This window comes from Heterodontus francisci, chromosome 19 (genome assembly GCF_036365525.1).
Source record: "Heterodontus francisci isolate sHetFra1 chromosome 19, sHetFra1.hap1, whole genome shotgun sequence".
Taxonomy (NCBI): domain Eukaryota; kingdom Metazoa; phylum Chordata; class Chondrichthyes; order Heterodontiformes; family Heterodontidae; genus Heterodontus; species Heterodontus francisci.
This window is the reverse complement of record NC_090389.1, coordinates 29,087,169-29,111,742: the sequence shown is the minus strand read 5'-3', so window position 1 is coordinate 29,111,742 and position 24,574 is coordinate 29,087,169. Positions and strand designations below refer to the sequence as shown.

Below are 24,574 nucleotides of genomic sequence, written 5' to 3'. Positions count from 1 at the left end.
TTGAGGATTGGAAAAAAATGCTTATTCTTAGAATAGAATCATAGAGTGGTTACATCAGAGAAGGGGACTATTTAGTCTTTTGTGTCTTTGCTGGCCACCTGTAAGAGTAACTCCACTAGTACTAAGCCCCTGCCCTTTCCCAATACCCCTGCAATTTTTTTTCTCTTCAGCAAATTATCCAATTTCTTTTGAAAGTCATGATTGAATCCGTCTCCAACACACTCTCAGGCAGTGCATTCCAGATTCTGACTACATGTTGCGTAAAAAGGATTTTCCTCATTTTGCCTTTGGTTCTTTTGCCATTCACCTTAAATCAGTGTCCTCTGGTTCTCGACCCTTCTGCCAATAAGGGTGGTTTCTCCCTATATACTCTGTCTAGACTCATCATGATTTTTGAACACCTCTATTAAATCTCAACCTTCTCCCATCTAAGGAGAACAGCTCCAGCTTCTCCAATCTATCCACACAACTAAAGTCCTCAATCCTTGGAATCATTCTCCTAAATCTATTTTGCACCTTCTTTAATGCCTTCACATCCTTCCTAAAGTGTGGTGCCCAGAAGTAGGCACAGTACTCCAGTGAGGCCAACCCAGTGTTCTATGAAGGTTCACCACAACTTCCTTGCTTTTGTTCTCTATGCCTCTATTTATGAAGGCCAAGATCCCACATGCCTTATTAATCACTTTCTCAATCTGTCCTGCCACCTTCAACGATTTATGCACATATACCATCAGATTCCTCTGCTCCTTCACCCGTTTTAGAATTATGTCCTTTATTTTGTACTGCCGCTCCACGTTCTTCCTACCAAAATCTACCACTTCACACTTCTTTGTACTACAAAAGCCAAAAACATTCTAAGAGTTACAATAAATGGGTATGTTTCCTTTTATGTACAAAGGGCCTCACTGAGTGAGAAGAAAATATGAAGAATGTTTTGGCAATTGACTGTCTTTTGAGAATGATGGCTCTTAGCTATCATTACAGGTAAATATATATGTTGGCTGAAGCTTCATTGGAGGAAGTGATCTTTGGATGAGATGGTACACTGTTTTTCTTGATCACTTGGTTTTTCAAGTGACTCACGTGTAAGTTGCAATTCAAAGAACAGGGAGTTTTCCAGTGTGATGGCTAACATTCCTCCCTCAACCAAATTGGTCATTAATCACATTGCTGTTTGCGTCTTGTTGCATGCAAAATGGCTATCAAATGGTTAGACACCTCAAAGCAGGTTTGAGTGGAAAGTGCTTGAAGATATTTCTGAGAGCTACAAATGGGCAAGTATTTCTTGTATATACTGTGTGGAATGTTAAAAGTTGGTGTGAATTAATGCCTTTTGAGATTTAGGCCATTATATTTATGGGGAGGCGGGGAGGGAGCAGGGGTCTATGTCCACGATTGGGCAACCTGGAAATACTGGAAATGCAGAGATCCTGATGAATTTGATGACAGAACGCCATTAGAATTTTTTAGTTTTGTTCCCACCCGGTAGCCGGCTGTTATGTGGGAGGGCCTTCAGTATAAGGCCGCATTCCGTGGTCACTTGGGATGGTTGCCAGCAATCAGAAGATTGGGGGTTGGTGGGTCGTCTCAGCGAGGAGGGAGTGAGGGTGAGATTGCAAATTGGGGGAAGGTGGAAATTGAGGCAGAAGGTTTGCTTGACAGGTCGAGGAGGAAGCACTGCTACTTCTGCCCCACAAGTAATGCTGGAAGAGCACTTAACCTGCAGCACCTGGCAGTCCTCACCTTTCTTCAGCTGCTGGTGTTCCCTAAGTCCTGGCCTGCAGCCATTAAATGCAGATAGCTCACAAAATCTGAGGAGCACAACCTTATTTAAATATTGTCACTGACCTGCCTCTCCATAGTGGGCTAATCGATGGCCCCAAACCCACTGCTGTTAAACCTAATGTAGTAGTGTGCGTGGCAGGCTGGGGTCAGTTTGCACATTTTAGCCAATTGAACCCCCGGCCCCAACTCTCTTACTTTTTGATTGGGAGGGGAGGGGGTGATTTGTCTTTCATATACAAATAAGCATAGGATCAGTTGCTGATGAGTTTTGACTTTTGGGTTCCATTTTTCATTAAGTACAGTTATGTTCTTTTGCCTTATAACCACTTCTTCCTAATTATTTAATAAAGTCCTTTCCTCCTTCACATTTTTTGTTAGTGAATGATATTTTGTGGTTAGTTTTTACAATGAATTAAAATTGGAGCTTATTATTCATTTCATTTCTTTTAACAGGCTTTTAATGCTTAATGAACCTCCTTTTACTTTTCCAGGTATTTTCAGAACTATTTTCATACCTTGTGCTGTAAACACCAGCTTTCATCAAAACTGAGGGGTGAGGTTATCTGGAGAGGAAGTTTGTCCTTCTTTCTTTGCACAGTAATGTTATCACTGATTTTCAGATCAGATGTAACATAACAGATGGCTAGTAGATCAAAGTCAAATAATGCTGTGTGTTATTCTGGAGGTTGTGTGTAAACTGTCCATCTACTGGAAAATTGGTTTAGACTGTACTTATCACTTGGTATCTTTGGTTACTGGAAAGATACTTTCTTGAGCTGCTTTGAATCTAAGTTTCAGCGATGAAAGGACTGCTTTCACAAACAACATACTTGCCAGTCTCTCCATTCCACCCCCACCCCCCATTCAGAGCCAGCTGTTTGTTTATGTTGAAATGATCGGTAATGAATTGGTTGGCATACTGGGTTGGAACCCTGTCCTTTCATTTCTATACCTAGGTTCAAATCCACCACAGACTGATGGGATGGATGACTATTCTCGTTACTGGTTCCAACGGAATTAATTGAAATGACTTTCAGCCTAATGCAATCAAGTGAACTGTGGATGGCTGAATGATAATTCAGTGTTTATTTAAAGCTCTGTAAAACAGAAATGTTACATTGCATGCTTGGATTAAAGGGCATTGTCTTCATATGCAATTTTGGAAAACATTTTTGTTTGCAGATGCATTGTGTGATATCAATACATTCTTGCATCACTGGTGTATAAACTCATCATATAAATTTTGCAGGGCACTTCTTTTTCTGGAGACCAAAACTGGCTAAACAAATGTGTTGATCAAGGCAATGATTGATAGCTCACTGTAAGGTGTTTGTTATTTTGACTAACTTGTTATATCTAGTTTGGAGGAGTAAGTGCCTGATGCTGACGTTTGGGCAAAAGAAAAGGAAATGTTCCATTTTGTAGCACCAGCATCCTACATTTTGAGGACAAAAATTCAACGGACAGTTTAAGTAGAGTAATTTTTTGTGGTAATCAGTAATGTGATGCATTATGATTTGAGATTACAAAAAATGTTTGGCTACTCTAATTTCAGATGATGTAACAATATTCTTTTTCTTTTATTTTGTAGGTAGAAGAATGGTTGTGCTTAAACTGTCAGATGCAGAGAGCTCTGGGAATGGACATGACTACTGCACCACGCTCCAAAAGTCAGCAGCAGCTACACTCCCCATCACACCAGGCCCAAACAGAAACGCAAGCAAAACCGCAGCAACAGCCTCAAGCAGATCCTGTCCCCCAACAGGGCAGGACTACACCAGTGAAAAGGGAGCTTCCTAAAGTGCCATCTGGTGCACAAAATAAACCCGAGATCAAGGTGCAACCCAGTCAACGTGAGCAGCAGGGGCCAACAGCTAATCAATCCCAACCGCACCCGGTTTCCCAACTGCAGCCGGTTGCCCAATCTGAGGCAACCAGGCCTATTGGTCAGAGCCAGCAAACTCGGCCTTCCCCTGCAGAACAAAGGCGGACAGCAGATGGTTCACCGGCAAGAGCACCAGCACATCCCTCCAATATGTCCCAAGAGCAGGAGGGCATTACTGGTAAACTCTTCGGGTTTGGAACTTCCCTTTTAAACCAGGCCACCAGCCTTATTTCCACTCAGCCAGAACAGACATCACAAAGTCAGCAATCACCTGCTAAAGGGTCTGCAGCTAAACAGGCTCCAAAAATAGTTTTCAGTGATCAAAGCACAGAAATGAGCTCGAAATTGCAGGGTTCAACAGCCAGAATGCAAGTTAAAACTGAAGGTGTCTCTACATTTAAACAAGGAAAACCAGAGCCAGTCATTCAACAGAAAGAAGTGACCAAACCCAAAGTATTGTGCCCTCTATGTAAAACAGAACTGAATGTGGGATCAAGTCAGTCTCCCAATTTTAACAACTGCACTGAATGCAAAGTCCAAGTGTGCAACATGTGTGGCTTCAATCCAACTCCACATCTGGTAGAGGTAGGACTAATTCAAAGGGTTATAAATATCATAACATGCTGTTCTATGTTGTTACAGATCTCAACTGGCTAGAAATGAAATGTTTACAATTAGAAAGATGCTCCCAAATAGTTTTGGTGCTGAAATCTTCTAAATTGCTGACAATTTAAGGAGTTATTGATGACCTGTTGAAGGTAGACTGCAGTGATTTCAGGTGTCCTAATGGAGACTGCTAAAATTGAGATAATAGATTTCAGATGTTTCTAAAGTTGAGCAAAAATATGTGTGCGTGTTGGGTAAAAGGGTAAGATAACAGAACTGGTAACCAAAATTATATGACATGATGTTTTTGATGCATGATGGAGATGTTTGGTAACTTGGCCTTCTCTGAGCGATCTTGGCATTCAGTATATTTATTGGTCAGATCAGGATGTTGGTAGGGCAACTACAGAGCTTTGTGCCAGAAAATTATATAAATACTTTTCAAAAGCTGTATATATATGATATTAAACCACGATGTACATTTGTTAAAAATTACAGCTGACTGCTAGTGAGAAGAATAAAGGTTGTTTGGCTACCTGTATGTATATTGTATATGGTTAGTCCATATCCTGAAAATATTCTGAGGTTGCAAATTGGTGTCTGTTTAAGGATGACTAAGTATACCCTGCTCAGAATTCAAGTAAACAGTAATGCTCTATTGCAATCATTGATTTATTGAAGTATAATCAGATATAAATTGGAGCAGCATATTAGTTCAGAAGGTAATTACAGAAATGCCACAAGACATGGTGGCTGCCAAATTCAGTTGCGTAGCGCCCGTATTTTGGGCGAAATAGGTGCCATTTTGGGTCCAAAATTGTCTGGGCAGCACGGGAAGCATCTGATACCATTTTGTGTTGTGCAGGAGCTGAGAACATATGTTGGAAGTATGCAGCATTGGTAGATCAGAATGATTTGACACTAGCGGTGCTATTTTCAACCTCTGTGCCCCAGCTAGTGCCCTTTCTTAGCCTCTCACAGCTCTACATGCATTAAGCAGCAGAAAGGAGCCCCAACAGTGCTAATAAAAGGGATCATCAACCATTTTCAGGTTAGTTGCTCATTGATTTCTACTAGCTGTTGCTGAGTTAGAAGTGCTTGGAGGTTTGTACTGCTACCTAAAGTCGAAGAAGTCTGCAGGAAGTGGCATGACACCTCCACACCTCCATGAAGGACATATATATCACTTCAAGGGTTCGGGTTCTGCTGAGACCACTTTCTTCCAGTCGTGGATGCTGTAGTTTCTAACCCCCTTGGCATGCAACGTGACAGGGAGAATGAGCAGAAATAACACTGAGGAGGGCAAGCTGCTCGATGCAGAAGGAGGGGGAGAAGGGCTCTCGGCATGAAACCATATTCACAGTGTCTTCAGGGAGCAAATCTCCTACCTCCACCTAAGCCAGAGCAGTCGGGAAATTTAATGCTCCCCCCAACCCCCTCCCCACCCAATGGCACCTTTGGAGGCGAGAAGAGCATATAATCTGGCGAGATGGTGGCAGGGAGACCCCACCACCTTCCAGTCCACCCAAATTAAATCTGGGGGTGGGGTGGCCAATTGAGGACCTTAAATGAACAATTAATGCCCAATTAAAGGCCTCAACCTGCCTCCACCAGAATTAGCCCAGGGGCGGGTGGGCCTGTTGCTGATCAGGGAGCATACCAAGCAAACCCATGCGGGTTGCTTACCGGGGTGGGGGTGCAGGTGATTAGGGTCCCTTGTTAAAAGGCACCCAGTGCCTGAATGAGGGACCTGGCATTGGGAAGGGGGTGCCCGCTGAGAGCCACCCCCTGCCCTTGCTGCGGATCCCCACTATACCTCCCTTTCCTACGACCCCTGCCCCACAGGACCTCCCACCCTGACCTACATGTGGACTGGGTCCAACGTTGCTCCTAGGCCTTGGGTGGGTGCTGTACCAGCAACAGCCACCATCTCCATGGTGATGCTGCTGCTTTAGAGGTGCCAGCCTCTGAGTGGCTACTGCTGTCAGCAGGTGGGACTTCTGTCATTGGGGCCCTTGATCCCGAGGAAGGCCCGCTGCTGAGCACTTATGTGCTGAATTGGCACTTGATTTGGCAGGCCTTCCCCAGCGGAGACAACATGGTACTCTCGGCCCTTTAGCTGGTGGTAGAGACTCCGTTGCCCAGATAAAATCCCGATCCGTGTGTGCGATATCTCCGTTACATTAAGGAGGTCCCTTTTTTATTTCTGATCTCCACCCATATGTGAACCTTCTGTGAACTGCTCCAATGCAATTATATCCTTTTTCAAATAAGGAGACCAAAACTGTACACAGTAATCCAGATGTGTTCTCACCAAGATCCTGTATGGCTGCAGTAAAACTTCCTTACTTTTATACTCTATTTCCCTTGCAATAAATGCCAACATTGCATTTGCCTTCCCAATCACTTGCTGTACCTGCATACTTGCTACTTGTGATTCATGTACCAGGATACCCAGATCCCTCTGTACCACCAAGTTCTATAATCGCGCTCCATTTAAATAGTATACAGCTTTTCTATTCTTCCTCTCAAAGTGGGCATTTTCAAAGTTCGCATTTTCCACATTATACTCCATCTGCTAAATTTTTGCCCACTCACTTAACCTATCTATATCCCTTTGTAGACTCTTTATATCCTCTTGACAGCTTCCTTTCCTTCCTATCTTGGTATTATCGGCAAACTTAGCTACCATACTTTTGGTCCCTTCATCCAAGTCATGTAGATTGTAAATAGTTGAAGCCCCAGCACTGATCCCTGTGGCATGCCACTAGGTACAGCTTGCCAACCCGAAAAGACCCATTTATCACTACTCTCTGCTTCTTGTTGGCTAACCAGTTCTTCATCCATGTTAATATGTTACCCCCTACACCATGCGATCTTATCTTGTGTAGTAACCTTGGATGTGGCAGCTTATCAAATGCCTTTTGGAAATCTAAGTACATCATATCTACAGGTCCTCTTTTATCCACCTTGTTTGTTACTTCCTCGAAGAACTGTAATACATTTTTCAAACACGATTACCCTTTTACAAAACCATGTTGACTCTGTCCGATCCATTATGATTTTCTAAGTATTTTGCTAAAACCTCCTGAACAATGGATTCTAGCAATTTCCCTATGACCAATGTTGGGCTAAGTGGCCTATAGTTTCCTGCTTCCTATCTCCCTCCTTTCTTGAATAAAAGTGTTACATTTGCTACTTTCCAATCTGCAGGAATCTAAAGAATTTTGGAAGATTATATTCAAAGCCTCTACTCTCTCTACAGCCACTTCTTTTAAGACCCTATGATGCATGCCATCTGGTTCTGGGGACTTGTCAGCCTTTCAGTCTAATAGTTTTCCCAGCACCTTTTCCCTGGTGATGGTGATTGTTTTGGGTCCCTCCCTCCCTTTCACCTCTTGATTTTCAAGCATCTTTTGGAAGTTTTCTAAGTCTACCACAGTGAAAACAGACAGAAAATACCCTGTTCAATACCTCTGCCATTGTCAATTCCCCAGACTCACTCCCGAGAGGGCCAACACTAGCTTTAGTTACTCTTTTCCTATTTAAATACTTGTAGAAACTCTTAGTATTTGTTTTTATATTACTAACTAGTTTTCTCTCATACTGTACTTTCTCCCCCTTAATTTTTTTTCGTTATTCTTTGCTGGTTCTTAAAATCTGTCCAATCTTCTGACCTACCATTAATCTTTGCAGATTTGTACAGTGTTTCTTTCAATTTGATACTAACTTTAATTTCCTTATTTAGCCACAGATGATGCATCCTTCTCAAAGAATCTTTCTTTCTCACTAATGTATATCTTTGAGTTATTAAATATCTCCTTAAAGGTCTGCCACCGCATCTTGACTATCCTACCTTTTAACCTAGTTTACCAGCTCACTTTAGCTAGCATTGCCTTCATACCCTTGTAATTATCTTTACTTAGGTTTAAAACACTAGTCTGAGACCCACACATCTCCCCTTCAGACTGACTGTGAAATTCTCTGTCACGTAGAGGCTCTTTACCATGAGGTTATTAATTAATCCTGTCTCATTCCATATTACCAGGTCTAAAATAGCCTGCTCTCTGGTTGGCTGTAGAATGTACTACTCTAAGAAATTGTCCTGAATGCACTCTATTAACTCATCTTCCAGGCTACCTTTTGCCATTCTGATTCACCCAATCTACATGTGGATTAAAATCATCCATGACTATTGTGGTACCTTTCTTGCATGCCCTATGTATTTCTTCCTGAATACTGTCCTACCGTGTAGCAACTGTTGGCGAGCCTATAAACTACTCCCACAATGACCTCTCCCCTTTCCTGTTTCTTATCTCTACCCAAACTGATTTTACATCCTGCTCTTTCGAGCTAAGGTCATCTCTTGTAACTGTACTAATGACAACCTTAATTAACAGAGCGACTCCACCACCTTTTCCTAGCTTTCTGTCTTTCCAAAATATCAAATACCCTTCAATATTGAGGCCCCAGCCTTGGTCACCTTGCAACCATGTTTTCTATCTATGCTAACAAATCATCCATTTTGTTACGAATGTTGTGCGCATTCAGATACAGAGCCTTTAACTCTGTCTTTTTACCATTATGCAATCTCTGGCCTTAACTGCTGGTGCACTCTTGAGTTTGTAAGCTCTGTCCCTTCTGCCACACTCTGGTTATCATTACCCAAATCGCTGCCCTGCTCTATTACCTCATTTCCCTTTGATTTACTACATCTTGTCTCACATGAATCCTTCCCCCTCACTATTTAGTTTAAAGCCCGCTCTACAGCCTTAGTTATACAACTGTCCAGAACACTGTTCACAGCACAGTTCAGGTACAACTCCCACTTTCCCCTGTGCTACTGCCAGTGCCCCATGAATCGAAACCCATTTCTCCTACCCCAGTCTTTGAGTCACGCATTCATCTCTCTAACCCTACACTAACTTGCTTGTAGCTCAGATATTAACTGGTGCTGGCCTCATGATTTTGCACACCATGCTCAGAGCACAGCCATTCAACAGCGCATTTAACCCTGGCTGCGTGCTGCAATCATGTAAATGAGCAGGCAACACAATGTTTGCATGCTGTTGTAAGATCATATGATCATAAGTAATAGTAGCAGGAGTAGGCCATTTAGCCCCTGAGCCTGCTCTGCCATTCAATAAGGTCATGGCTGATCTGACTGTGGCCTTAACTTCACTTTCCTGCCTGCCCCCCCCCCCCCCCATAACCCTTGACTCCCTTGTAGATCAAAAATCTGCCTAACTAAGCCTTGAATATATTCAATAATTCAGCCTCAATTGCTCTCTGGGGAAGAGAATTCCAAAGATTAACGACCTTCTGAGAGAAAATCCTTCTCATCGCTGTCTTAAATGGGAGATCTTTATTTTGAAACTGTGCCCCCTAATTCTAAATTTCCCTGTGAGAGGAAACATCCTCAACCCTGTCAAGCCCCCTCAGAATCTTTTATGTTTCAATAAAATCACCTCTCATTCTTCTAAACTCCAATGAGCATAGGTCCAACCTACTCAGTCTTTCCTCATAAGACAATACTTCATCCAAGGAATCAACCTAGTGAATGTTCTCTGAACTGCTTCCAATGCAAGTAAGTTGCTTCTTAAGGGGACCAAAATTTACGCAGTACTGTAAGTGCGGTCTCACCAATGCCCTGCACAGTTGTAGCAAGACTTGCCTACTTTTATACTCCATATCCCTTGCAATAAATGCTAATATTCCATTTGCCTTCCTAATTACTTTCTCTACCTGCATGCTAACTTTTTGTGGTTCGTGTACAAGGATACCCAGATCCCTCTGTACTGCAGCATTTTGCAGTCTCTCCCAACGTAAATAATGTTCTGCTTGTCTATTCTTCCTGCCAAAATGGACCACCTCACATTTTCTCACATTATACTCCATCTGTCAAATTTTTGTCCACTCACTTTGTGCCTTCCTCATAACTTGATTTCCTACCTATCCCTTGTATCATCTGCAAATTTGCCTACAGTACACTTGGTCTCCTTCATCCAAGTCATTAATATAAATCGTAAATAGTTGAGGCCCCAGCACCGATTCCTGTCGCACTCCACTAGTTACAGTTTGCCAACCTGAAAATGCCCCATTTATCCCGACTCTGTTTCCTGTTTGTTAGCCAATCCTCTATCCATGCTAATATATCACCCCCAACACCATGAGCTCTTGTGTAGTAACATTTTATGTGGCAGCTTATCAAATGGCTTTTGAAAATCCAAATACACTACATCTATTACTTCCCCTTTATCCACCTTGCTTGTTACATCCCCAAACATTGTCATTTTGTCAAACATGATTTTTGTTTCATAAAACCATGTTGGCTCCACCTGATTTTCTAAATGTCCTGCTGCTACTTCTTTAATAACGGATTCTAGCATTTTCCCAATGATTGCTGTTAGGCTAACTGAGCTACAGCTTCCTGCTTCTGTCTCCCTCCTTTCTTGAACTTCAGAATGAATGCGCAGGGGTTAAATCTCACATTGTGATCCCAGCACTCATTTTTGGTGGCCATCCACTTTTGCCCATAGCTATTTACTAAAACTTTCATTTTCACACTTAAACATTGCACTTAAATCTCTTTTATATAATGCCTGTTTTTTTCATAAGGAAGCTCTTTTTCCACTTTCATGTCTTTCGCAGCACAGCTCTTAACAAACGCACATTATTGCATTGAAGTACACATGTTTACAGGACCTGCCTATTTGGTGAATTCACTGGCAAAGTTCATAAGTCAGCAAGGTACCAGTTCTATGAGTACCTTTTCACTAAAGAAACGAGTCAAAATTGCTCATCTGCTACTACAATTATTTCAAGCTGTTTGTGTTCAGTTGTCTAGAACAATTGTGCATTAAAATAAACAACTTTTGGGACAATATCCATTGAAGTACTTAAAGAAGACACAATATTTAGTCTGGTCACTGTTGCGTTGTTGGGTTTGTAATAGCCTTGTAAGGTGTTCTAGAGCAAGTCATAGACTCTGGTAAAGGTTAACTAACAACTTTATTATTTACAGTTACTATATACACTCTCCATAAGCCACCTAAGCTAGCATCATTCATGCTGCTGTATCTTTTTAAGCTTATCTCAAGTGACTGTTAAATCATCGCTAATACAGTGGGAGAGATCTCACTGTCTTTGGTATTAACCCTTTGCATCCTTATACTGCATCTTCCCCTCCCCCCCACCCCCGCAAGTTTTTATCCAGAATTTTCCAAACATATGTACATTTATGACTTTTCTGCTATTCATTCTTCCCCCAAGTCTCTGACTTTACAGATTCAGTCTCATCGGAGGTTTGACAACTCTCCCCGATCTGGTTGTAATCTGTCTGGGTCGATCAGTAGTCTTCCTAGGAAGTCTGGGTTGCTGACTTGGTTTTTCGCTTCTACGGGATGTAGTATTCCATTCGGTTTGGGTTTGTTCATCTTCATCTGGATCTTGCAGATGGATTACTGGCTGTTGCTTTTGCGGAATAGGAATGATTTTCCTCCGGTTCCTTCGGATGTTCCCTTCACTCATTCATATAACAAAGGATTGCTGATAGTCCTCATGATTTTGGATTGCTGTACCTTCTCCTTCCAGGTCACGTATCCAAACTTTTTGACCATTGTTTAATTTGGGTAAACTTCTCGCTCAAAATCTCCTATTGTAATTCCAGGTTTGTTTCCTTCTTCAGGAAATTTCTCTTTCTTCAGCTTTCTCGTCTTGAGTCTTCAATTCCAGCTTTAACTGTTGAGGCAATACTGGAAGCTGTGTTCTTACCTTCCTTCCCATGAGTAATTCTGCTGGTGATCATAAGGAATTGTTTACCTTTTTATTTCTTGACTTTGGCTACCTTTTCCAACAACTGAAGTTCTAAGCATGCATCCCTGCTCAGTAAAGAAGATTCTTGATTGTGTAAAACATAGAAGGTCTCTAACGGTTGTCTGCCTCTATGCTGAAGAGTTGCCTGGAGTTTGCCCTTTATTCACAATTCTGTCCCACCTGGGCAATGCAACTGTATATCTGTCAGTTGCAGGTGTCTCTTCACCCAAGGCTCTTGGTCAAAAAAAGCCGTGACACTAGCCCCTGTGTCAAGCTTAAAATTTATGAGGTGTCCATTCACGTAGATGTCTGCTGTCCTGAAATCTTGGTCTGGATTACTGATTTCTCCCAAGAACTTTCCTGGTTCTTTCTCTTGTGGGTACTACTGTACTTGATTCACTGCTCTTTGTGTGAAGGTCTTCTGCTTTGTACCTTTAAGTGCAGAAATTTTGCTGTGGTACATCTTCCCATAGTGTCCAGTTTTTCCACAGTTACAACACTCAGCTTTACTTTCTGGAACTGCTCTCGTCTGTGGGTCTTCTTGGCTCCATGATGTTGGCAATGTTTTGCTATTTCATGTGCCTTCGCAACTGTATGTTTTTTCTGTTCCTCAAAGTGTTTCCCTGGCTTTGGCTTAACCAGTTGGATGGGCATTGGACTCCTTCTCATCCTTGGCTTGTCTTCAGTTCGCAGGATGTCCCTATTCCGTTTGTGAACTTCAGCCTGTCTTACAAATTGAATGACCTTTTCCAGGTTAAGGTCTTCCTTGGATTGCAACAGATCTGACAAGGATCCATCTGCTCTGTCAATGACTGTCTTTTCTCTGATTATTTCTGTCTTTAATTTGCCTTATTCACAACCTTCTGTCAATCTATTAAGGTCATTAATATAGGAGTCTACAGATTCGCCAATCCTCTGCGCCTGCTTATTAAATTTGGCTCTTTCCAAGATTATATTGGTAGATTAAAATATTTATCAAAGGCTTGGAATATCTCCTTGGATTTAACTGTAGCCTTGTTGGACAATTATGTTATCCTCTATCGCACCTACTGAATACATGAGGGTGTTCACTTGTTCCACTTCAGATTTGGTATAGAGTTGAGAAGCAATCCTGAACCTTAAGAATCTTTTTCTCCATACTAGCCAATTTTGGACCTGTTTAGGATCATCTTTCTGGAAACTCTCTGGCATTCCCAATTTTGGATCCATATTTCTTCCTTTTGTTTGCTCGCTTTTACTAGGGTGTTCCCCTTTTAATTTTAAATTTTTCAGGCCTAACTTGAGGTGTTTGCGATCTGTTTGCGGCTTTCCCACACTCCCTAACCTTTCCCGCACTTTCCGATAATGACCATGCTTTCTTTCCTCGCCGAGGCTGAGCAATGGCTGCCAACTGTACTCGTCTCCCCAGAGATTGACCGAGATTGCGTTCTGCACCCGATTTTTTTTTCCCCTAGTGCGCCATTTAAATAAAAGGCCAGTTTCACTGTCTCACTGATCCTGGATCGCCACCCGGCATGAAGACTCTGACCTGAACACTAGATATACTGGAAGTACCAACGCAGAGCCCCACGCTGCTGTGTTCTGGTCTGACAGGCTGCAAGCTATTCACAGCCTTTTCTGCTGGTAAGTGGTTTTCTTACTGTACTGGACCAATATTGATCTTTAAATTTCTCTGTTGTTCCCCTGGTGTTTAGATTAGAGCACTGAAACAGGCCCTTCAGCCCACCGAGTCTGTGCCGAACATCAACCACCCATTTATACTAATCCTACACTAATCCCATATTCCTACCAAACATCCCCACCTGTCCCTATATTTCCCTACCAACTACCTATACTAGTGACAATTTATAATGGCCAATTTACCTATCAACCTGCAAGTCTTTTGGCTTGTGGGAGGAAACCGGAGCACCCGGAGAAAACCCACGCAGACACAGGGAGAACTTGCAAACTCCACACAGACAGTACCCGGAATCGAACCCGGGTCCCTGGAGCTGTGAGGCTGCGGTGCTAACCACTGCGCCACTGTGCTGTTTCTTCCAAAAGTAAGGAGATCTTCAAATTCTCCTGGTCGCTTTCACTGTTGCCACCATTTGTGTTGTTGGGTTTGTATTAGTAGCATTGTAAGGTGTTCTAGAGAAAGTCTTAAACTCCAGGAAAGGTTAACTAACAACTTTTTATTATTTACAGTTACTATATACACTCTCAGCAAGCCACCTAAGCTAGCATCCTTCGTGCTGCTATACCTTTTTCTTAAGCCTATCTCATGTGACTGTTACATAATCGCTCATACAGTGGAAGTGGTCTCTGTCACTGTCCTCGGTATTAACCCTTTACGTCCTTATACTATAGTCACTGTGCATATTATCCTACTTTTGATGTAATGACCTGTAAAAATTGCATGTCTTCTTGGTGTACTGTGTGTAGAAATGTTTGTATGAATCAAATATTAAAATGGAAACAGGTTGACTAATGTTTTGGTCCTAAGGTTTTTCCACCAAATAATCATATATGGAAATATTGTAAGATAATGAGTATGTTTGAGGTTTACTGATGATTGCACAGTGTTGGGTACTATTTGCAACTCCTCAGATACTAGAGCAGTCTGTGTCCACTTGCAGCAAGACCTGGACAACATTCATGCTTGGGCTGGTAAGTGGCAAGTAACATTTGCATCACACAAGTGCCAGGCAATGACCATTTACAACAAGAGAGAATCTGACCATCTCCCCATGACATTCAATGGCAATACCATCACTGAATCCCCCACCATCAACATCCTGGGGGTTGCTATTAACCAGGTACTTAACTGGGCCAGCCACACAAATACTGTGGCTACAAGAGCAGGCCAAAGGCTGGGAATTCTGTGGTGAGTAGCTCACTTTCTGACTCCTCAAAGCTTTTTCACCATGATGGGATACTGTTCACTTTTCTGGATGAGTGTAATTTCAACAACACTCAAGAAGCTTGACACCATCCAAGACAAAGCAGCCCGTTTGATTGGCACTCCCTCCACCCTTGGTGCACAGTGACAGCTGTGTGTACTATCTACAAGATGCATTGTAGCAACTCACTAAGCCTCCTTCGGCAACACTTTCCAAACCCGTGACATCTACCATCTAGAAGAGCAAGGGCAGCAGATGCATGGGGACACCAGCACCTGCAAGTTCCCCTCCAAGTCACTCACCATCCTGACTTGGAACTATATCACAGTTCCTTTGTCACTGGATCAAAATCCTGGAACTCCCTTCAAACAGCACTGTGGGTGTACCTACCCCACATGGACTGCAGTGGTTGTCAAGAACAATTAAGAATGGGCAACAAATGGCTCCCTTGCTGGCCATGCTTACATCCCTTGAACAAATAAAAAATATCTTGGGGAACATTTTTCAAAGCCCAATGTAGATGCAGTAATATCCAAATCCATTGGGCATTGTGCTTCCTGGTTCTGAGATAGAAAATGCCTACATGATCTTCCAAGATGTGGAACTGGAAAGACATTTGGTGTGGTGTGATATTACAGCCTTTATCAGCCCTTAAAGGGTTGCAGCCAACATTTATCCACTTATAGGTAAGTGGATGCATGTGAGGAAGGAATCAGTTGGTAAATTTCATTGAATTGCTAAACAAAAATGGAGGCAGAAAATTGTGCCCATGGGAAGCTGATGGAATGGAACAGTTGCCAAATTCCTGTTTAGTGGCAGACATGATATGCTGAAATGAGAACAGAAAGTGCTGGAAACAGTCAGCAGATCTGGCAGCATCCATGGAGAGAGAAACAGAGTTAATGGGCTGAATTTTACACCGCCCCAGCGGGGTGGATGGGAGTGGTGTAAAATTTCCTATTTTTCTCACAATCAAACTCCACCCCCTGATACGAGGATTTTTGTAAATATGTCACAGATGTGACTACTTGCTAGACAAACAGCAGGCACCCTCCCAAGTAGTATGGTGAACAACCAAATTCATCATAAAATGTGTAAATACATTGTTGCTGCCTCCCTGAACACATTGATGAACACACCATCCTCAGGAAATTATTATCTTTATCGGTCAGGTACAGAGCTCCAGCAGAAACTGTTTGCCTCTCTGCAACTCAACTGATAGGCATGCAACCCTGCTGTTTCATGATCAGGTGTTCTAAACCAGCAATGCGAACTGTTTGAACATGTCTTATATAAGCTTAACATGTATTAAGAATTAACTGTCATTGAAGAGAGACGAGACAGACCGTGTTATCACTTTGTTTATGATAGTGAATTGTGTACAGCTGTGGCACTCTGCCAACAACACACTATACTCTGTTAAAAGAATGCCTCAAGTCTTTCAGAAACCAACAGTTGCTCTGAGACCTTTCATTATGATGCCATTAATGCATTCTTGAAGTAAAATAGAACAGATAATGATGGACAGCCACTCTTGATACTTTGCCTCATCCTGACGAGCACGAAAATTTAATAAAGATTGGTTATTCCTGTGGTGTGCCATTGCTGGTTTTTATCAAACAAAATGGGTAGCGAAGTTATATTTAGAATAGCATAGCATTATACTTTTTTTTAACATATGTTCCCATATACATAAAATAATTTGGGGTTTGTGATGACTTCCTGCAAGAGTAAAATTCATGTGGTTAACATGGCCATCAGTACCTTGAGATTGTTTTGCAGGTTGTAATTTATTCCAGCTCAGTTTTATATAGTCATTGTAGGCATGTTGTTCACTGATGAAAGGTTGTCAGGAGCAGGGCATCTGCCTTTTGAAGTTTTTTAGTCAGATAAGAGGGTATAATAATGCTCATAATGAATTTCTGCAGCTTTCAAATGCTTGGAGGTATAGGTGATTAATAGATGTATTCTATTAGATTGCAAAATTGCTTCAGTGCTGCCTTTAACAGCTAAAAGTATGCCCTCCCCAACTTTGGATGCTTCCTAAACATACCCTTTTGCTGGGTTGGAATATTTAAATTTTCAAACAGTTTTTCTTAGTGATCAATCAACATGTTAATTATATAACATTCCAACAACTCATTTATCATTTCCATTTTAAACTGGGTGCTGTCTTCAGGAAGGTATTTGACAAATCTTTCTTTGGTCATAAATAAAAGAGTAACACAAATTGTGTCAAAAAGCCTTACTATATTAGCTGTGCATGATGTCTTTGTGAAACAATGATGTACTCTTCTGGTTTGCCTCCTTCCCTGAAGTTTTTCATGAAACCTACTCGTGATCAATTAACAGCTGAGCAAGTATTCCCAGTACGTATATCGATGACAAATAGTGACAAAGCAACCAAGTTAGAAAACACCTTACGAAGAAGAAAATTGCATCAATTGCCTTGAACAGTGCAGAGACTGGAAGCATACAGAAAATAGAATGATACAATATCGTGCAATTTACAGCTAAAAGTGAAATTTTGAGTGCTTCGACTATGTCCCTGGAAAGATGATTGATTTTAAAGGCTGTTAGCAGTTTAACTCAGAATAGTATTAGTGAAGGTCTTGGAACTGTTTGTGTATCTCAGTGCAGTTGCTATATGAGCTTGGAGCAAAATAGCTTATCCTTCAAAATGTTCAGTCAGTTGTGTACATCATGAATCAAGACCTTCCTTTTGTACAGACTTCCATTTCCCACTTTTACACAGTGACGTGACTGAGATGAGAGAACTCAAGGAGCTTTTTTTGGATCATCCATCAATTTGAAAAAAAAAATGTCCAAGAGAAAATAACATAATTGCTCTAGCCTTAGTACCTTGAATAGTAAAACAAAAAATCAAACATTGCGCCCCCAGTTTTGGAAATGCATAATTTTTTCAAACTTTTTTGGATTCTAAAAGGTCTGTGGTGACTCGTGTCAAGACCTGTACTTGAGATAACTCTTGGAAAAGCAAACTTGCCAATAGGCTTGTAAAATCGTGGCTGAAACCCTTGTAAATGTTCAGAAATTCAGGTAAGATAGTAATGGGAATCTAATTGGTCTTTGTATTCTTTGAATAAAGAATCAAAGTCCATCTTGGTTTTCCAGTGCCTTTTGTTAGATATGTATGTATGTATATTAGATCTGGACAGCATTAGGCCCAGCTATGATGCTGCACATAGTGGAGTAACATGCTCTGGCTTAAATGTTAACAATGGCCACTTGGGCAAAGCACTGGAGTGCCACCAGTATCAGAAACATATAAAATGAATCACTGTCTGCCTTAGGGTAAAGAGTGGGTAGAAATAACTGAAATCTGCTAATTATTGGAAATTGCAGGTAATTTGAAAGCTATACATTTGAGAAAGCCTGCTCTGCCATTCAATACGATCGTGGCTCATCTTTAATGTCAACTGTATCTTCCTGTTCTATCCCCATATCCCTTAATTCCCTTAGTATCCAAAAATCTATCAATCTCTGTGTTGAATATGTTTGAAGATTGAGCTTTGGGATACAGAATTCCAAAGATCCAAAACCCTCAATGAAGAAACTTCTCCTCATCTCAGTCTGAAATGGCTGGCCCTTTCTCCAGATACTATGACCTCTAATTCTAGACTATCCAGCCAGGGGAAACATCCTTCTAGCATCAATCCTTAAAGAATTTTATATGTTTCCATGAAATCATCTCTCAGTCTTCTAAACTCCAGGGAATGTACTCCTAGTCTATTCAATCCCTCCTCATAGGACAATCCCCTCATCCCAGGAATCAGTATAGTGAGCCATCACTGCACTCCTTCCTAGGCTAATCTATCCTTCCTTAGGTCGGGAGACCGAGACTGGATGCAGTCTAACCAAGGCCCTATACAACTGCAGTAAGACGTCTTCACTCTTATGGAATGTTCACTCTAATTTCTGTTTGCTGTGTGCAGTTGGCTCATTGTGCTGCGCAGTCCCTTTAAGATTGATGCATGATGCGAAAGATTGCTTGTGCACCGCGCATCCCAATTGCTACACAGTAGCACCCACACAACTTAAAGGGAACTTTGCTTTTATATGCTAATTCTTTTGTAATGAAGGCTAACACACCATTTCCTTTTTTAATTGCTTGCTGTACTTGCATGTTAATCTTTTGTAATTTGTGTACAAGGACACCTCGGTCCCTCTAAATATCAATATTTCCTAGTCCCTCACCATTTAAAAAAAAATCTGCTTTTCTATTTTTCCTTCTAAAGTGGATACCTTCACATTTCTTCACAGTATATTCCATCTACCTGTCCTTGCCCACTAACTCTGCTGGTTTATATCCCCAGCCTCTCTTCTTGCAACTTACTTTCCCACCCAACTTTGTATCGACAGCAAATTTGGATACATTACACTCGGTCCTTTCATTTAAGTCATTGATATAGACTGTAAATAGCTGCGGCCCAAGCACTGATCCTTGAGGTACCCTGCTAGTTACAGCCAGCCAACCCAAAAAAGGCCCACTTTTTCCAACTTTGTTTTCGATCCATTAACCAATCCCCAATCCATTCTAATATTTTACCCCCAATCCCATGAGCCCTAATGTATAATAATCTCTTGTGTGATAACTTATCAAATGTTTTTTGAAAATACAAGTATAACACTTCCACTGGTTTCCCTTCTTCCACCACCCCCCCCACCCCCATCTACCTTGCTAGTAGCAAACACAATTTCCCTCCCATAAATCAATGTTGACTCTGCCCAATCATATTATGATTTTCTAAGTACTCTGTTACTACAGCCCTAATAATAGATTCTAGGATTTTTCCTATTATTGATGTCAGGCAAACTGACCTACAGTTCCCTATTTTCTCTCTCTCCATTCTTATATCGCGGGATTAGGTTTGCTACTTTCCAATCCATGGTAACTGTTCTGGAATCTAGGGAATTTTGGAAGATCAATACCAAAGGAGCCACTGTCTCTGCAGCTACTTCTTTTAAGACCCTAGGATGCATGCCATCAGCTCCAGGGGCTTTGTCAGCTATAAGTCCCATTAATTTCTCCAGCACAATTTCTTTGCTAATAATAATATCCCCAAGTTCCTCATTTCTACTAAATCAGGAGGTGTCCAGGAATGAAAGATTAATCTCCTAGACACGATTGCAGGCAACCCGGAAGAAAAGTCATCGGGGCATTAAAAATAACGTGTTGTTTTCATTTTCTTTGAGTATTATTGTTTGTTAGTTATAAAACTGTTTGGAGGTGGGGAAAAAAACTGCATAAAAACAAAGGAGAAAACTATATTAGGTGCTCCTTGGGCTAGAGCGCATTGTAACCATATGGTAAGATATGAGAGGGCTACCATTCTATTAGATCCCTGAGCACAGTGGGCCATTGACATTTGTACAAATAATCTGTCTGCTGTAGTGACTATTCAAGCCATTGAATAGTCTGCTATTTTCATATTACCAGCTGGCTATTACACCAGAGACACATTTCAATGAAATAATTCAACTGAAGTTGAGGCTGATTTTAGCTCAACAATGCAGTTAATCACATTATGTGCCATTATCAACATGTATTATGCAAATTACATCCCATTCTTTATTTTCATGTTTTCTATCATGTTTGCTATCTGATTTTCTACCCTTACCTCTTTGCTCTTGAAAGGACTGACTTATAGTTGTATCTATATAGTGTAGCATGTCAAAAATGCTTTGCACATGAATTACTTATGAAGTACAGCAACTTTTTTTTAATGCCGCCAGAGCAGCCATTCCGAACCTTTGCACAAACAACAATGAGATAAATGGCCAGTAAATCTGTTTTTGATGGTGTTAGTTAAGAGTATCTTGTCCAGGACACTGGAAAAAAAACTCCTTGTTCCTTTTGTGAATACTGCCATAGTATCTTTAGTGTTCACTTGAACTGCAGTTGGAGCTTTGGTTTAACATCTTAGCTGAAGGATGACTTATACTGAGGATACACGTCTACAGGAATGGAAGCCCTCTTGTATCTTACCATATGGTCATACTTTGTGCATGAATCTGGATAGTAATGTTGTCATAATTCAACCTTGCTGTCGTCTGGCATTCACCTCTGTGTATTCATCACAGGAATCCCTGCGGCAATTGGAAGCAGCAGGTCTGGCTGAGCTGTTTTTATTCCCCTCTCTTATTTTGGAACTGGCCAGACACTATTATAGCACCTAGCTAAGATCAGCGAACTCTGCTCAGAGTGGGACCATCCTGGTCTGTATGGCTCAATACTATACTATATGGAACATTGCCTTACTAAGCCCCTATGCTATTGAAATCCTTGTACGTGGCTTTGAAACTTCCACACAGACATTATTTATTACTGTCCTCCCTTGCCTCCTATCCTTCTCCTGTTTGGCCATGATTGTCTCCTGTCTTGCACTAAGTCCTGTTCACCATTCACCCCTGCTCTTGATTACCTGCATTTGCTTGCTATTCCATAATGCCTTGAATTTAAAATTGTCATCCAGATCTTTAAATCCTTCCAGGACCTCACCCAGCTGGTCGCTGCAAAATCTTCCTCAACACACTTCCTCTGACTCAAGCTTTCTGTGCTTTTCCCCCCTCCCTTTGCCCTACCTGTAGTGGCAGAGCTTCAGCTGCCTCTATCCTAATTTCTGGGAATTTTTTAAACTTTACCAACTCTTTCTCTACATTTTAAAACCTTCTCCAGACCATCTCCTTTGAGCAAGCAGAGATGTAATCTCTCCCACCTTGCTGTGATGTCCCTTTCCTTACTCCTGTTTGTGAAGCACCTTGGGCGATTTATTTGTTCAAGATGCTATATAAATACAAGTTGTTAGCCTGCAAGGGTGATTTTCATTCTAAACCTTTAATAAAAAGCTGCATAATTGATCTGTGTACTTCTAATGCTAAGCATTATAAAGTGGAACTGAACAATTAGGAAAATATACAGAACCAAAAAAACAAATTTGTTCCAAGATTGCCCTGAATAAACTAAACATTAGATAAAGATGATCTCATTAAACTTGGCTCTGGATGAAAGGCTACAGTTCTCAAAGGTTACATCCAGCACCAGGGATTTGTGCTTGAGACCCATATTCTCAAAGTTGAAGAAATGTATTTATATCGATGACAATTCTGATAAACCAAGGAGCGAGAAATGTAAACTCAATTTTACTGCTGACTAGAGTAATATTATTGCCAGTAACAGAATGTGTGAGTAAGCGGCCACAGTGCAGGATAAAATCAAAGGCTTGTGAATGGAGTTTCTACTGGTAGCTTAATATGATAGATTCAGTCGTGCTAATGTTAAACTGAAGAAAGGGAGAAATTCTACACAAAATGCTTTCCTCTAAGTTCTTTTACCTGCAATATTAAATCAGCAACAAAGGAGATTTGAAGAACATGCTGACTTATAAGTCAAGGATAGATACAGTGGAATAAATGGTAACATGTTGATTACTTCCTGGGAAATCTTACACTGTTGCATTTTTTAAAAAAGTGAAGAATATAGCTATAATGTTGGATGTAAAATATATAATTTTACCATGTAGCTATTGCAAGTTCCTTGTAATCATGTTGCTGGTGGAGAGACAACCTAAGAAAAAAGACTGTAGAATCTTAGAAAGTTTAAGGCACAGAAAGAGGCCACTTGGCCCATCGTGTCTGTGCTGGCCGAGAAACAATCCACCTATTCTAATCCCACCTTCCAGCATTTGGTCCGTAGCCCTGCAGATTACGCTACCTGAGGTGCATATCCAAACTCCTTTTGAATGAGTTGAGGGCCTCTGCCTCAACTATCCTTTCAGGCAGTGAGTTCCAGACCATCACCACCCTCTGGGTGAAAGTTTTTCCTCATCTCCCCTCTAATTTTTCTGCCAATCAATTTAAATCTATGCCCCCTCATCACCTGACCTCTCTGCTAAGGTAAATAGACCCTTCAGCTCCACTCCATCCAGGCCACTCAAAGTTTTGTACGTTTCAATTAGATCTCCCCTCAGCCTTCTCTGTTCAAGGAGAACAACCCCAGCCTATCCAATATTTCCTCATAGCTGCATATTTCCAGTCCTGGCAACATCCTCGTAAATATCCTCTGTACCCTCTGTAGTGCAATTACATCCTTTCTGTAATAAGGTGACCAGAACTGCACACCGTATTTAAGTTGTGGCCTAACCAATGAGTTATACATTTACAGCATAACCTCCCTGTTCTTATCTTCTATACCTCGGCTAATAAAGGAAAGGATTCCATATGCCTTCTTAACCACCTATCGACCTGTCCTGCTACCTTCAGGGATCTGTGGACATTCACTCCAAGGTCCTTTACTTTCTATGCACTTCTCAGTATTTTCCCATTAATTGTGTATTCCTTTGCCTTGTTTGACCTCCCCAAATGCATCATCTCACACTTCTCCAAGTTGAATTCCATTTGCCACTTTTCTGCCCATCTGACGAGACCATCTTCCTGCAGCCTACAGCTATCCTCCTCGCTATCTACCACATGGCCAATCTTTGTGTCATCTGTAAACATCTTGATCATGCCCCCTACATTTACGTTCAGATTGTTAATATACACCACAAAAAGCAATGGACCCAGTACTGAGCCCTGCGGAACGCCACTGGAAACAACCCTCCAGTCGCTAAAACAATCATCAACAATTACCCTTTCTTTCCTGCCACGGAGTCAATTTTGTATCCACCTTACTGCATTTCCCTGGATCCCATCGGATTTTTTTTTAGCCAGTCTGCCATGTGGGACCTTGTCAAAAGCCTTGCTAAAATCCATGCAGACCACATCAACTGCACTACCCTCCTCTATCTTCCTTGTTACTTCTTCAAAAAATTTGATCAAGTTGATCAGACAAGATCTTCCCTTAACAAATCCATGCTGATTATCCTTGATTAACTTGTGCCTTTCTAAGTGACAGTTTATCCTGTCTCTCAGAATAGATTCCACTAATTTGACTGAAGTTAGACTGACTGCCCTGTAATTATTCGGTCTGTCCCTCGCTCCCTTTCTAAACAGAGGTACAACATTAGCAAATCTCCAATCCTCCACCACCACACCTGTATCCAGTGAGGACTGGAAAATGATGGTCAAACCCTCTGCTATTTCCTCTCTTGCTTCTTTTAACAGCCTAGGATACATTTCATCTGGCCCTGGTAATTTATCAATTTTCAAGGATGCTAATCCCATTAATACTTCTTCTCTCCCTATGTTTATCACATCCAATACCTCACACTCTTCCTCCTTAACTACAATATCTGCATCGTCCCCCTCTTTTGTGAAGACAGACGCAAAATATTCATTAAGAACCACACCAATATCTTCCGCTCCTACACATAGGTTACCTTTTTGGTCTTTTATGGGCCCTACCTTTTATGACACAAACAGAAGGATAGATTATGGAAAAAAATCAGTAGAAACATTTTCCCTGTAACTTTGAACAACTTAAAAATAAAAATTAAACTATAAAACTTTTATGCCTGTTTACAGTTTTCACTTTAGTATACCTGAATATTTAATGCTGTTATTTTAAGTCCTGATCGCAAATAATTATACTGTGTAAGGTGAATGTTATGAATTCAGACACTTTGAGTTTGGGGCATAG

At 41.2% G+C, this 24,574-nt stretch overlaps 1 protein-coding gene across 1 annotated transcript in view; it reads left to right on the top strand.

Annotated features, from left to right (window-relative positions):
• LOC137380010 (protein bassoon-like) overlaps positions 1-24,574 on the top strand; it is a 464,497-nt gene that overhangs the window by 76,499 nt on the left and 363,424 nt on the right. The window contains exon 3 of the mRNA XM_068051484.1: positions 3,377-4,255. Within this exon, the coding sequence (XP_067907585.1) occupies positions 3,377-4,255 (879 nt within the window). The remainder of the gene's footprint in view (positions 1-3,376; positions 4,256-24,574) is intronic.